This window comes from Prionailurus bengalensis, chromosome E3 (genome assembly GCF_016509475.1).
Source record: "Prionailurus bengalensis isolate Pbe53 chromosome E3, Fcat_Pben_1.1_paternal_pri, whole genome shotgun sequence".
In the NCBI taxonomy this organism is placed as follows: Eukaryota; Metazoa; Chordata; class Mammalia; order Carnivora; family Felidae; genus Prionailurus; species Prionailurus bengalensis.
Window position 1 is genome coordinate 7960442 of NC_057357.1, and position 13026 is coordinate 7973467.

The 13026-nt window shown below is 42.0% G+C and overlaps 1 protein-coding gene across 5 annotated transcripts in view; it reads left to right on the forward strand.

Annotated features, from left to right (window-relative positions):
• Window positions 1-433: 433 nt before the first annotated feature.
• STAG3 (stromal antigen 3) overlaps window positions 434-13026 on the forward strand; it is a 28251-nt gene continuing 15658 nt past the window's right edge. For 2 of the 5 annotated variants that reach the window (XM_043561287.1, XM_043561289.1), the window contains exons 1-8: window positions 436-784; window positions 1468-1629; window positions 2969-3071; window positions 3463-3579; window positions 7864-7960; window positions 8925-9001; window positions 9300-9504; window positions 10017-10168. In XM_043561287.1, the coding sequence (XP_043417222.1) occupies window positions 1478-1629; window positions 2969-3071; window positions 3463-3579; window positions 7864-7960; window positions 8925-9001; window positions 9300-9504; window positions 10017-10168 (903 nt within the window). In that variant the 5' untranslated portion in view covers window positions 436-784; window positions 1468-1477. Of the gene's footprint in view, window positions 785-1467; window positions 1630-2968; window positions 3072-3462; window positions 3580-7863; window positions 7961-8924; window positions 9002-9299; window positions 9505-10016; window positions 10169-13026 lie in introns of all 5 variants that reach the window. The other 3 variants (XM_043561291.1, XM_043561292.1, XM_043561290.1) reach the window with 2 other exon arrangements.

Consider the following 13026-nt stretch of genomic DNA (forward strand, 5'->3'; position numbering starts at 1 on the left):
CGCTGCCCCGGCCAGAAAAAGAGCGCGACCTCAGAAAACTGAACACCGCGCACGATAGCAGGACCAAGCGGCATCTGCGGAGACAATGGGAGCTGGGAGCCGGACAGGGGGCGGGGTCCGAGGCGGGGTCCCGCCAATGATGGTAAGGAGCGGGCCTCAGGGGCGGGGTCGAGGGAGAAGTTAAGCCAATGTAGTGGGGAAGCTCGTCGGGGGGGCGGGACTCGGCGGAACTAAAGAGGCTGGTGGGGGAGGGGCGTGGCCTTTCTTGGGGGCGTGGCTATCCTATTCGAAAGGCGGGGCCTGGGTGGAACCCAGCCTATGGCAGTTGAGAAGCCAGAGTGAAGGGGCTACAACAAGTCTAGTGCGAAGCCCGACCAATGGAGGGGGAAATTGGGGGCAGCGGGGGCGGGACCGAGGTGGAGCAGGGCTAAAGCCAAGGATCAGCGCGCCTGAGTCCACGTGACGGGGCGGCACGCCAAAGAGCTCGAAAAGCTCGGGCTGCACGAGGCTGCTGGAGCAGCGTGACTGTAACGTGGTGAACACGAGCTCGCACACGCCCAAGCCTCGCGACAATTTCCAGTCCTGGGACGTGCCGTTGAGCTCGCGTCTGCGCACAACGTGTCTCGCGCCTTCCCGCGTTTTTCTGGATTCTTCCACCACCGGAAGAGAAGCAGCCGGCGCCTGTTCTGGTCGCGGGGTGAAGAACGCAGAACCCCGAGGGAGCCAAGGCTGTGATCTTTCCTCATCCCTGATCAGCCAGACGTCGCTATTCCAGGCTCAGACAGTGAGGCTCCTCTTTGACCCAAGAATACGCCCTCTCCCCGCACTCCCGGCCCTGAGAGAGGAACCCACCCTCCCCCAAGCCTCAATGGCTTCCTCCACAGAAGCTAGGAACCCCAAGCCCCAGGCCCCAAGACACTGACAGTCACTCCTGTCAGCGATTAGGAAGCTCCTCAGCCCACTTGCCCCAGGGTCAGTCAGAGATACCATCTGCTGGAAAAGTGGAGAACGAGAGTTTTCCTTTACTCCCTCAGTGTTTCTGCTCCAGTTCTAATGGTGACTGCACCCGTAAGTCGTGAAGTGCTTCCCATTCCATTCTATGTGGAATCAGGTTCTAGCCTGAAAATGAAAGACTGGGGTTTTGTTTTGTTTTGTTTTTCAATTTGTACCGCTTGAGCTGGTCTCCTTTGCACCAGGCAATCTACGTTTCCGACGCGTGCAGAGAGGGGTCTGCTTTAAGCGGCTCTGGTGTGCGCATCGTGGCGGCCTTGGAGAGGATTCCAAACGCGCGGCCGTGATGTCTCTAATCCCCAGATGCCTTAGGTCAGGACGGTCATTTTTTTGTGCGCATCCACACCCCACCCCCGAGTTGCAGAGCACTTCCCTTGGAAAGGAAGGGGATGGTCAGAGCTGAGGCTGGAGACGTGGTGGGCTAGAGGCCCTTTCCTCTCCTCCTTACTTCCGCAGCTCGACCATCATGCCTACGCTGCGGTCCTCCTCCTCCCCAAGCAGTGTGTCCTCCCCACTGCGGAGAGCGTCGGGAGGCGGACAGAGGGTCTTGTCTGCGTCTTCTAGTTCGTCTGTCAATATGCCCTGTGGTGACAGGGACTCGGACCAGACTGCAGAGGGGTGAGTGGAGTCGAGAACTTGTTGCATTGCCTGGCCTTCTCCCACAGTGGGGGCAGCTTTCAGCTCTGTCTGCCCCTCTGTGTAAACATTAAGAGATGCACTCTCAGAGCAGTGACTCTCTCCTGCTTTGCTAGCTAATTGGGTTTTTCTCCCCCTTGCCGTACATGTTGTAGACATCAAAAATAATATATCCACTTCCAAATCTATCATCCATTTGTCCAAACTTTTCTTGCATATATTTGTATGCTCAGCATGTACAGCCTCTACTGGGAGTGGGGAGGTGGGGGAGGGAGAAGAGTTCTTTGTTTGCTCCTGACAAATAGTATATACTTGTTGGTTGGTGTGTGATCCTTTATTTGGGGATTTTATAAACAGGTTTGTCTATCCTTCTCTATTATCATTTACCAGCTTGTTTTGTGAAGGTTATAATAATATATCTTTTTTATCTTTCCAGGAATAAAATAACCTCATACAAGATCTGATTTATCTCCTGGTTATTTTTAAATTGGCTTCCTCTGACTCATTTCTATCAGTGCCACTGTTGGAGAGAAGATTATATCTATGTTATAAACTTAATTCTAGTCAATACAACTTACAAACTTTCTTCAAGGGATGAAATTTAACTCTAGGCACATATTAACATCCAAGTTATATATGAGTAATATGCGACTTACCAGGCCATGCTGATTTTTCGCCACAGCAGTGATCCCTCTGCCTGTTTAAGTGAATATCACTTGATTTTCTTATTCAGAGAGAATATTAGGAAAAGGTTGTCCTTCACCCATCTCAGTTTCTCATTTTTCATCTTCACTGCTCTCTTCAAGTGAAAGCTTTCTTTTAAGATTTTTGTCTCTACTCCCTGTAACAGTAAGCACATCTCTTATTTAAAAAAAAAAAAGACTTTATTTCACTTTGAGAGAAAGTACACATGTGCATGAGCAGAGGAGGGGCAGAGGGAGAGGGAGAGAGAGAATCTTAGCAGGCTCCACACCCAGCATGGAGCCTGATGCAGGGCTCGATCTCACAACTGTGAGATCGTGACCTGAGCTGAAATGAAGAGTCAGTCACTTAACCGACTGAGCTACCCAGATGCCCGCTAAAGATTTTATTTTTAAGTAATCTCTACACCCAACAGGGCTTGAACCCACAACCTCAAGATCCAGAGCCACACACTCCACTAACTGAGCCAGCCAGACACCCCAACACATCTTAAGAAAATGTGAATATATTTTTCTCACAGAGAAAGGGCTACAGTCAGAGACAAAGAAATTCTAATTCATTTACCCTTGTATGTAAAGACTGGGGTGTTGTATCTAAGGAGAACCACATTCCCTCATAGGGATAGTGATTCTTTGTCAGCTGATGAAGGCAGTGACTTTGAAGACAGCCTGAGACACAGTGTGAAGAAGAGAGCAGCAAAACGACCACTCAGGACAACCCCAGTGAGTCAGTCCATTTTGTTTTGCTTTTGAATTTGGTCTGGGAAGCAGCAAAAGAAAACCTAGAAAAAGCCTCAGATGATATGTTTGATGAAAGGATAAAATTTAAAGAGCATGAAGGGACAGAAATAAGAAGAGGGCAAATTTTGAAGAGAAAAGATAAGAGAAAAGGGTAGTAAGGGCATAAAGAAATAGAAATGAGCCTAAGGGACTTTTTTAAAAGAGAAGAAAATAATAAAGTTCACAATATAAGAATTAGTTATTTCAGATCTCAGTAACTCATACTCTGCTGTGAAATTGGCAGCTTAAGCCTACTCGTGTGACAATGATGAGACTAAGTGTTAATATCACTTCTACTTTTTAAGGATATTCATGATCTCTTTATACTTACTAGGTGGCCAAACATCCAAAGAAGGGGCCCCGAATGGTACGTGGTCATGGCCAGAAAGGCTCAGAACCACCAACCAGTGATCTTTTTGATGCTGTGAAAGCTGCCAAAAGTGACATGCAGGTAAAACGGTGTCTCACCCTCTGTTTCATGATACTATCTCACTCTTTGTAGGATAAAAAGAAAAGGACAAATGTTTACAAAATTGATTTAATGTGGACATGTTAGGGAATATAACCTATATCAGGAAAGAGAGATAAGACCATGGAGTGAATCCTTGGAATGATGTAAGGGAGACCTTGGATGAGAGAGAATGCGCCTTTCCTAGAAGTGTCACAGAACAAGGTGGATTTTGCTTTTATTGACTGACGGGGGAGGCAGGCAGAGGCATTGGATAGTCTAGAGAGGAAATGGTATGGGTGGCAACTTGTTCACCCTTGTGACTTTTTAGCTCCACTTTAACAGTTACACCTAATCCTTTTTTCTCTCTCCACATTTCTTTTTCCATAATTTTATTGTAATTCTATTATCATCTAAAAGTGTAGAAGGCTCATGTATAATTTTAAAATTTTGAATGATCACCCAGATCTCTAGTCCCACCTCAAGAAATGAAACATTAATAGGGCCACAGTAGATCTTCTCTCCACCTGGCTGGCCCCCACAGTCCCCTCACCACCCAGAGATAACCACTAGAGTAAATTTTATGTTAATCATTCCCTTGCCTTTCTTTTTTTTTTTTTTTTAAATTTTTTTTTCAACGTTTTTTATTTATTTTTGGGACAGAGAGAGACAGAGCATGAACGGGGGAGGGGCAGAGAGAGAGGGAGACACAGAATCGGAAACAGGCTCCAGGCTCTGAGCCATCAGCCCAGAGCCCGATTCGGGGCTCGAACTCCCGGACCGCGAGATCGTGACCTGGCTGAAGTCGGACGCTTAACCGACTGCGCCACCCAGGCGCCCCCCCTTGCCTTTCATTATACTTTTGTCACCAGTGAATGTGTTTTTTTTAAATAAGTGAGCAGTTCTTTATATGTATAGTCTTCTGTGACTTATTTCGATTGTTTGAGATTTAGTCATATTGATGTGTAGTATAGGTTTTTATAGTTTCTAGAACAGTTTTAGATTTTCAAATATAGGAAGTTTTTCTATTTATATTTTTGTTACTGATTTCTAACTTTATTGCATTATAGTCAGAAAATGTGGTCTTTGAAACTTACGGAGACTAGCTTTATGACTTAGCATTTAACCCATTTCCAAAACTATTTCACCTGTGCTCACAGAAGATGTGTATTCTCCAGTTGTTGGGTAGAGTGTTCTCTAGGGTGAGATCAAAACTCCCAAATGGTACAAATGTGGTACTGTTTTGATCTTTCTACTACGTGTTAGGGTTTCCTTGTTTTTGGTCTGGTATGTCAGTTACAGAGAGATGTATTAAAACCCACAAAGATGTTCTCTTTAGTTACTACTTTTGTATTCATGCCTGTCTTTGCCTTAAGTATTTTGAGCATTTGTTGCCTAGAAAATTGAACCTTTTATTGATATTTACTGTCGTTTTTTATATTTTAAGATAAACAATTGTTCTGTTTTTTTATTAACATAATCTGTACTAGCTTTATTTTTAGTTACTATTTGTCTGATACCTTTTTTATCCTTTTCCCTTCAATCTATGTATGTTTGGAGTGTGTCTCCTGCATATAGCGTATATCTAGATTATGTTATTCAATCCATTCTGCCAATCTTTCCTTTAACAAGAGAGTTTGATTCGTTTATATTTATTGGCACTATTGATACATTTGAATTTGTTTCTCCCATTTTATGTGCTTCATTTTGTTTTAGCTTTTCTGTTTCTTTTTCTCCTTTACTTCCTTGCTTTTGGATTCTGTCTTCTATAAGGACCTATGCACACTTTAATTCTAATTGCCCCTTCCAATTTACATGCTGTCTTGTAGTGTTTTACTTGTATCTATTTCCCTTTCCAACAAATTAGACATTGCTGTTTTATAAAATGTTTGTATTTACTTGCATTTCTATCATTTTATTTATCATTCCTTCTCAAATCTTCTGTAAAAATTCATTCTCTTGCTGTTCAAAGTTTCTCTCCTTTAAAATTTCTGTTAGGTAGAGTTTATTAACTCTTTGTTGTTGTTGTTGTTGCTTGTATGAAATGTCTTTTACCCTTGTTCTTGAAAGGTTATTTTCTGGGTATAGAAGTCTAAGAGGACATTTTTCTGCTTCAGCACATTAAAAAGATTATTCCACTGCCTTCTAACTTCACTTATTGCTGGTGAAAGTCAGCTGTCAGTTTAAGTTAGCACTATCTACTACAACAATTTGTAATGATGGAAATGTTGCATATCGTCATTTAGTATAGTATTCACTAGCCACATGTGGCTGTTGAGTACTTGAAATGTGACTGGTGTGACTGTGGAACCGGATTTTAATTTTCATTTGATTTAATTTTAATAGCCACATATGGTTAGGGGCTTATGGATTAGTTCAAATCTAATTTATAAGTGGTTTTGTTTGTAAGTGTTATATGCAGATCCTTTGTAAGTGATCTCTTTTTGCCCTGTTTTTGAGATTTATTTTGCTTTTGTGTTCTGATGTTTTATATAATGTTTATAGGTGTAAATTTTCTTTTCATCTGTTATGTTTGAAATCTATTGGCTTCCAGGCTCTAAAGATTGGGGTCTTTCAACAACTATGGAAAATTCTTTTCAAATACTGCCTCTTCGTCATTCCATTATCTTGTTCTGAAATTCAATTAGATATTAATTAGAACTTCTCACTCTATTCTCCATGTCTCTTAATAGCTCTGTCACTGTTTCTGTTAGTCTGTCCAGGCTGTATTTTGGATACTTTCTTTGATTTAATCTTCTAGTTCACTCATCTTTTGTTTTTCTGTGTCCAATCTGCTTTTAACCCATTCATTAAAATGGGTTTTAAATTTTTTTTTTCATTTTTATAGATTTTTGGGGGGTCTTTTTTCAAAATTGATTGTTCTTTGCTTCTGGTTTAAAGCTTCACTTTTATTTTTTTATTCATAGCATAATTTATAATCTGTGATAACTTTAATGTTTGAAATCTATGAATATGATTCTGCTGTTTTTTCTGCTAATTCTTACTTTCAGTGCCTTATTTCTTTACTAAGTTTCACTTTGAGCTGCTCATTTTCTCTTGGAGTTCTATACTTTGGACTCTATATTTTGGAGTTCTATATTTTGGAATTCTTTGGGTCCTGAATTAAAGGTGTGGTTGGTTGGTTGGTTGGTTGGTTGGTTGGTTTTTAAAGGTGTGTGTTTTTTTTTTTTTAACGTTTATTTATTTTTGGGACAGAGAGAGACAGAGCATGAACGGGGGAGGGGCAGAGAGAGAGGGAGACACAGAATCGGAAACAGGCTCCAAGCTCTGAGCCATCAGCCCAGAGCCTGACGCGGGGCTCGAACTCACGGACTGTGAGATCGTGACCTGGCTGAAGTCGGACGCTTAACCGACTGCGCCACCCAGGCGCCCCTAAAGGTGTGTTTTTAAGAGAGGAACCTGCTTGGCTTGGCTGTAGTTGACTGGGGACCCTCCAGAATCACTTTGAATTAAATTCTCTAATTGAGAGTATTCTGATCATATAGGGAGTGTGGATCTAGACTGCAAATCTAGACCTGAGAGCTGACTTACGGTTATGAATTTTCAAGGGCGAGTTCTTTTTTTTCCCTCCACCCCACGTTAACGTCCTAACAAGCTGGTGTTCATGCTGTCCCTTTCTGACCTGTGGGTTTATTTTTCATTCCTGTTTTCATGCTAACATGACTTTTAAAAAAAAATTTTTTTTTTAACGTTTATTTATTTTTGAGACAGAGAGAGACAGAGCATGAACAGGGGAGGGGCAGAGAGAGAGGGAGACACAGAATCTGAAACAGGCTCCAGGCTCTGAGCGGTCAGCACAGAGCCCGACGCGGGGCTCGAACTCACGGACCGTGAGATCATGACCTGAGCCGAAGTCGGACACTTAACCGACCGAGCCACCCAGGCACCCCCATGCTAACATGACTTTTTCCAGCACCTCGCTTTATCGCAGGAGCCTACTTTTGGACCTCTCTTCTTGGAAAGCCCAAAAGCTCGATCTTCTATGCTCTGCATTCCATGCAGCTATCTGGACAGAAAGTCATGGTTCCTGGGGTTCCATAGAACCCTCAGGGCAAGAATCAGCTTGCTTATCTCCCAGGATTGCTACTCTCATTTCATTTTGGGCCTATACAGAATTCTACCTTTCATTCCAGTTCAGCAATACGTTTTAAAAGATGTTTTTAACATTTTAATCAGAAGTTTAGCTGTTTCAGTTGGTACAATCATACAGGATTTCCATTCTGTCATATTGCCAGAAATAGAAATCATCCACCTTTTTTTCCCTAGTCTTTGGTGGATGAGTGGCTGGATAGCTACAAGCAAGACCAGGATGCAGGATTCCTGGAACTCATTAACTTTTTCATCCGATCTTGTGGATGTAAAGGTAAGGAAACTCCAACCCCTTTCTAATCCCTAGCCCTTTGCTCCTATGTTATAGAACTTTTGCTACATTTAGATGAGTAGGACTGGGAATCGCCTAAATAAAGAGAGAAGGTTAAGCATATGAAAAGTTTCACTGATTTGACCACATTGTAGATTGGTAAGTAGGAAAGTGGTCCAGTTAGGGAACTATGTTGGTTTGGTTGGAGATAAGACCCTTTGGGGAAAAGTAACTAATCACACTAACGTGAGGCCAATGATACTCACAAATTTGAAAATAGACCATTAGACATCTTTTAGTCTTCCTATCTTTAGATGAAATCATCCTTCATTATTCCCTATTTCTCAGATACTCCCTTCCATATTTCTCCACTGAAGCTGTGGATTCCCCAGATCCCCACAGGTCATGACCTAACTTATTGGGGTAAGATAATCTCAGGCAGGTTGTGTTATAAGAATCCAGAATTGGTGTGGTTTTTTTGCTTTATTTATTTTTTATTTGGGTTTAAAGAAAAAAATTGTAATGTTTATTTGTTTTTGAGAGAGAGAGAGAAACAGAGTGTGAGCAGGGGAGAGGCAAAGAGACCCAGAGACACAGAATCCCAAGCAGGCTCCAGGCTCTGAGTTGTGAGCACAGAGCCCGACATGGGGCCCAAACTCACGAGCCATGAGATCATGACCTGAACCAAAGTTGGACACCCAACTGACTGAGCCACCCAGGTGCCCCAGGATTTTTTTTTTAAACTATTCTTTTCCATTGCTTGATTCCTTTGGGTTTTCTAGAGAGGTTGCTTTAACAGCAGATACACAGTTTGATGGCAGCAGGTTTAGGACTGGGATTTAGGTTTTCTGATTCCCCACTTATGCTCTTTTCAATATATGTTCTAGCTCATCTTCAGGTGTATGTGCAAATGGTCACAGTGTCCTGTTATTTTTCTTGTAACTACTTCACCTCCTCCATTCCTCAGGCAATGTGACCTCCGAGATGTTCAAGAAGATGTCCAACTCAGAGATCATCCGGCACCTAACAGAACAGTTTAATGAGGTAGAGGAAGACAATCAGAATTCTCTTGCCACTCTTATTTCAAAACACAACGCCCATTATCCCCTTCTTTCTGACTGTGGGAAATAGGATAGCTTTTGGAAGAAGGAGTTCAATCTCTTGGGGGCAAAAGGGACCCATAGATGTTATCTGAATATGCCTCTGAAGTTGAGAATAGCAGGAAATGAGGTATAACAGAGAAAGATTTTTACTATACTATTGGGTTTTGACATCCAAAGTCCCTATGGTTTCATAGACTTGGTAGTACTTTTTCTCATTCAGTTCATAAACCCTTCTATAGGATTCAGGAGAGTATCCCCTGACAGCACCGGGTCCATCCTGGAAGAAGTTCCAGGGCAGTTTCTGTGAATTTGTGAAAACATTGGTCTATCAGTGCCAGTATAGCCTCCTCTATGATGGCTTCCCTATGGACAACCTCATCTCCCTGCTCACTGGCCTCTCAGACTCCCAAGTCCGTGCCTTCCGTCACACTAGCACCCTGGCTGGTGAGCATTCATTTTTAGTCTATAAATGTTCTTTTGGGGATTTCCTGTGTTCTCTGGTCTCTGAATTCTTCTTAGCCTTTCAAGCCCTGGCTTCTTTTACCCTGAACTTCAACCAAGTTTCTCACTAGTAGTATTGCAAAAAAGGGTAGATTACAGTGACAGTTTCCAGTCTTAACTTGTTTCTCATAGCTCAACAGCTGGGAACATGCTGAGGATTAAAAGAAGCCCAAAAGGGGGAGAAAAAAATGTCCAGAACAGTCTTAGGATTTTAGGGTCACCCTGCTCTAGCTTTTCATTTTGAGTCCCCTTCCTTTTTCTTTCCTTCTTTTCTTTCTTTCTGTGGCAGAGGTGGCAGCAGCCATGGTGGGTTACCCCCAAGTGCCCCACTCCCTGCTTCCTCCTCTTCTTCCCACTGGAACCACAAGATGCTTTTTTTTCTTCCTTTTTAAAATCTATCCTCCCTCCTCTGACCTAAGTAAAAATTCCCTTTTCTTGTTTTTCCTGGCTCAAAGCCATGAAGCTAATGACCTCCCTGGTAAGAGTTGCCCTCCAACTGAGTCTGCACAAAGACAATAATCAGCGGCAGTATGAGGCTGAACGAAATAAGGGACCAGGACATAGAGCTCCCGAGCGACTGGAGAGCCTGTTGGAGAAACGCAAAGAGGTAAAAAGTGTTCCCTGCCTCTTCCCTCTCTCTCTCTCTCTCTCTCTCTCTCTCTCTCTCAGCTTCATCCACTGTTGCTGAAGCCCGTTTTACCCCTGCCCACACACTTCTCTCTTGTAAGGCACAGGCCCCTAAGCAACCTTTTGGGTCATGAACAGTGGAGTCTGACAGTAGTCTAATAGACCCATCCTGTCAGAGGTCACTGCATGCTTATCTTGTTTCTGGGATGTGATCTCAATGAATTAGTTCTAACTCAGAGTAAATTTTAGAGTTCTTTATAATCCAACTTTTGCTTAGTTTCCATTATCTACATTCATTACCAGGAATGTTTTTAAGTGCTGTGCTTGCATCTCATGCAAGGAGTTAATTTTTGACTTTCTGGTCAACTATATAGTCTGCAGATCACCAGAGGAGTATTAAAGGCCAACCACTGATGAGGGAGGCCAACTGTTTGAGGACTGGAAAGTGACTGGCCTTTCAATCACTCCTGGACTGTCTGTTCCAATTAGCTACCAGTTCCATGGCCTTATATAACTTCCAAGCTTCCATTTCCTTTTCTTTAAAAAGGGGGATAATTCTACCTTTTTATGAAGATTAAATAGATGGTGAGTGAATAGTCTGGCACATAGTGGACACTTGCTTTATTTCCTTTTATACTTAAAGACAACTGGAGGACATAAGCCCTAACAAAATCTTTTACACTGATTAAACCCTCAAACAGCTGTGCGTGTCATGAGACACTGATTTTCCCCCTACTCTCTCTTAGTAATATCTCTTAGTATCTGAGACTCCTCCAGCATGAGGTTGGCAGGACTCCCCATGCCTAACCACAACAATTGACTGTCTTCTCACCCCTCACCAAGATTTCTTCCATGGTAAACCTTCTTTCCTTACTCTCTCTTACTATTTTCAATGTCAGTATGATCTTAAACCTTATGTGTATTAGGTCTGTCTCATATCCTATGTATAATACCGTGAATCTTTTTTTTTTTTACTTGTCTAGGCTCTTGCTTTATTAGTCATTATTTCTCTTTTTGTTTTTAATCCCTCTCTCCCCACTGTTCTCTTCACTTAGAAATGTCTGTAGGCCTTTGAATCTTCCCTTTACTCTTCCTCTCTATGAACTACTCCATTTCTATCCTTCCTTTTTAGTATTTTCTTACTTCCTTAATATCCAACTGAATCCATTTTTTACTACCTAGCTTCTATCCCCATTTTTCTTTGAAATTATTCTTTCCAAACCAGTGACTTTTTTTTAATGTTTTTTTTAACGTTTATTTATTTTTGAGACAGAGAGAGACAGAGCATGAATGGGGGAGGGACAGAGAGAGAGGGAGACACAGAATCAGAAGCAGGCTCCAGGCTCTGAGTCATTAGTCCAGAGCCTGATGCAGGGCTCAAACTCACGGACTGCAAGATCGTGACCTGAGCTGAAGTCGGACGCTTAACCGACCAAGCCACCCAGGCGCCCCAACCAGTGACTTTTTAATCCCTATAGTCAGTGGTCTTTTCTTAATTTCCTTTTTCCAAACTTCTATAGAAATTGGTACTGATGACAACTTTTCCTCCTTCTGTCCCTCTCTCTCTTTCCTTTTCTTTTCAATATGAAATTTCCCAAACATTCTGAGAGAGAGAGACATTGGCAGAGTGAACATCATATACAAATTATCTGGATTTAACAACTAATATTTCATTATATTTGTTTCTTCTAATTTTTTGTTATTTAAATTTTTTAAATGTTTATTTTTGAGAGAGAGAGAGAGCGAGAGCGAGAATGAGTGGGGGAGGGGCCGAGAGAGAGCGAGACACAGAATCCGAAGCAGGCTCCAGGCTCTGAGCTGTCAGCACACAGCCTGAAGCAGAGCTCAAACCCATGAACCGCAAGTTCATGACCTGAGCTGAAGTCAGACACTTAACTGACTGAGCCACCCAGGTGCCCCAATTATTTTGTTATTTTATAGTAAATTATATATATACTGGTATTTCCACCTAAAGACTTAAATATGTTCTCTGAAAATTATTTTAAAACTTATCATCCAAGAAAATTATTCCTGCATTAACTCAATACCATTTTAACATTCAAAAATATTAATTATTCCTTAATATTTTGTAATTCCAATTCATATTTAAATTTCCCTGTGTATCCCCAAAATGGCTTTTATATCTGATTAATTCCAACCAGGATCTAATTAAGGATTATGATGCATTGCATTTGTTGTATTTCTTAAGCCTCTTTTAACCTCTCCCTCTCCCATTCCCCCCCCCCCAATATATTGATTTATTGAAGAGGTAGGGTCAGTTGTGTTCCCTTATAATTCTGCTTCCTTGATATCTATTCATCTAATCCAGGGTTTCTCAACAATGGCACTGTTGACCTGGGGCCTGTCTTGGCATTGCAGAATGTTTAACAGCATCCCTGGACTCTATCCACTAGATGGCAGTAGTACCCCCTCCCATTAGTGACCACCAAAAATGTTTTCAGAAGTTGCTAAATGTCCCTTGAGGGGCCCTGGTTGAGGACCATTGGTCTAATCTCTTCCTTTTCTTCTTCTGCTAGGTTTTCTATTTCTATCAAATAAACTGCATTTATTTAAAAATTCATGTTCTCAATTGTAAGTCAAAAAACCTGTGTAACTACCAGCTAGTGCCTCTGAATAGCCAAAAATAACCAGACCCAGAGGTGATATTATTTTTTCCAAACACAAAGAATCCTCTGAGTCGGTGGTTGACTCTACAGCTTCTTCCAGAATTAGAAGGTTGAAAAGAAACCTAAGATATCAGGGGTTCAGATTATGTCCTGTAATAAAAGGAAGTAAGTGGAAGTCATACTTTTCTGTATACTTTTGGGGCACAAGAAA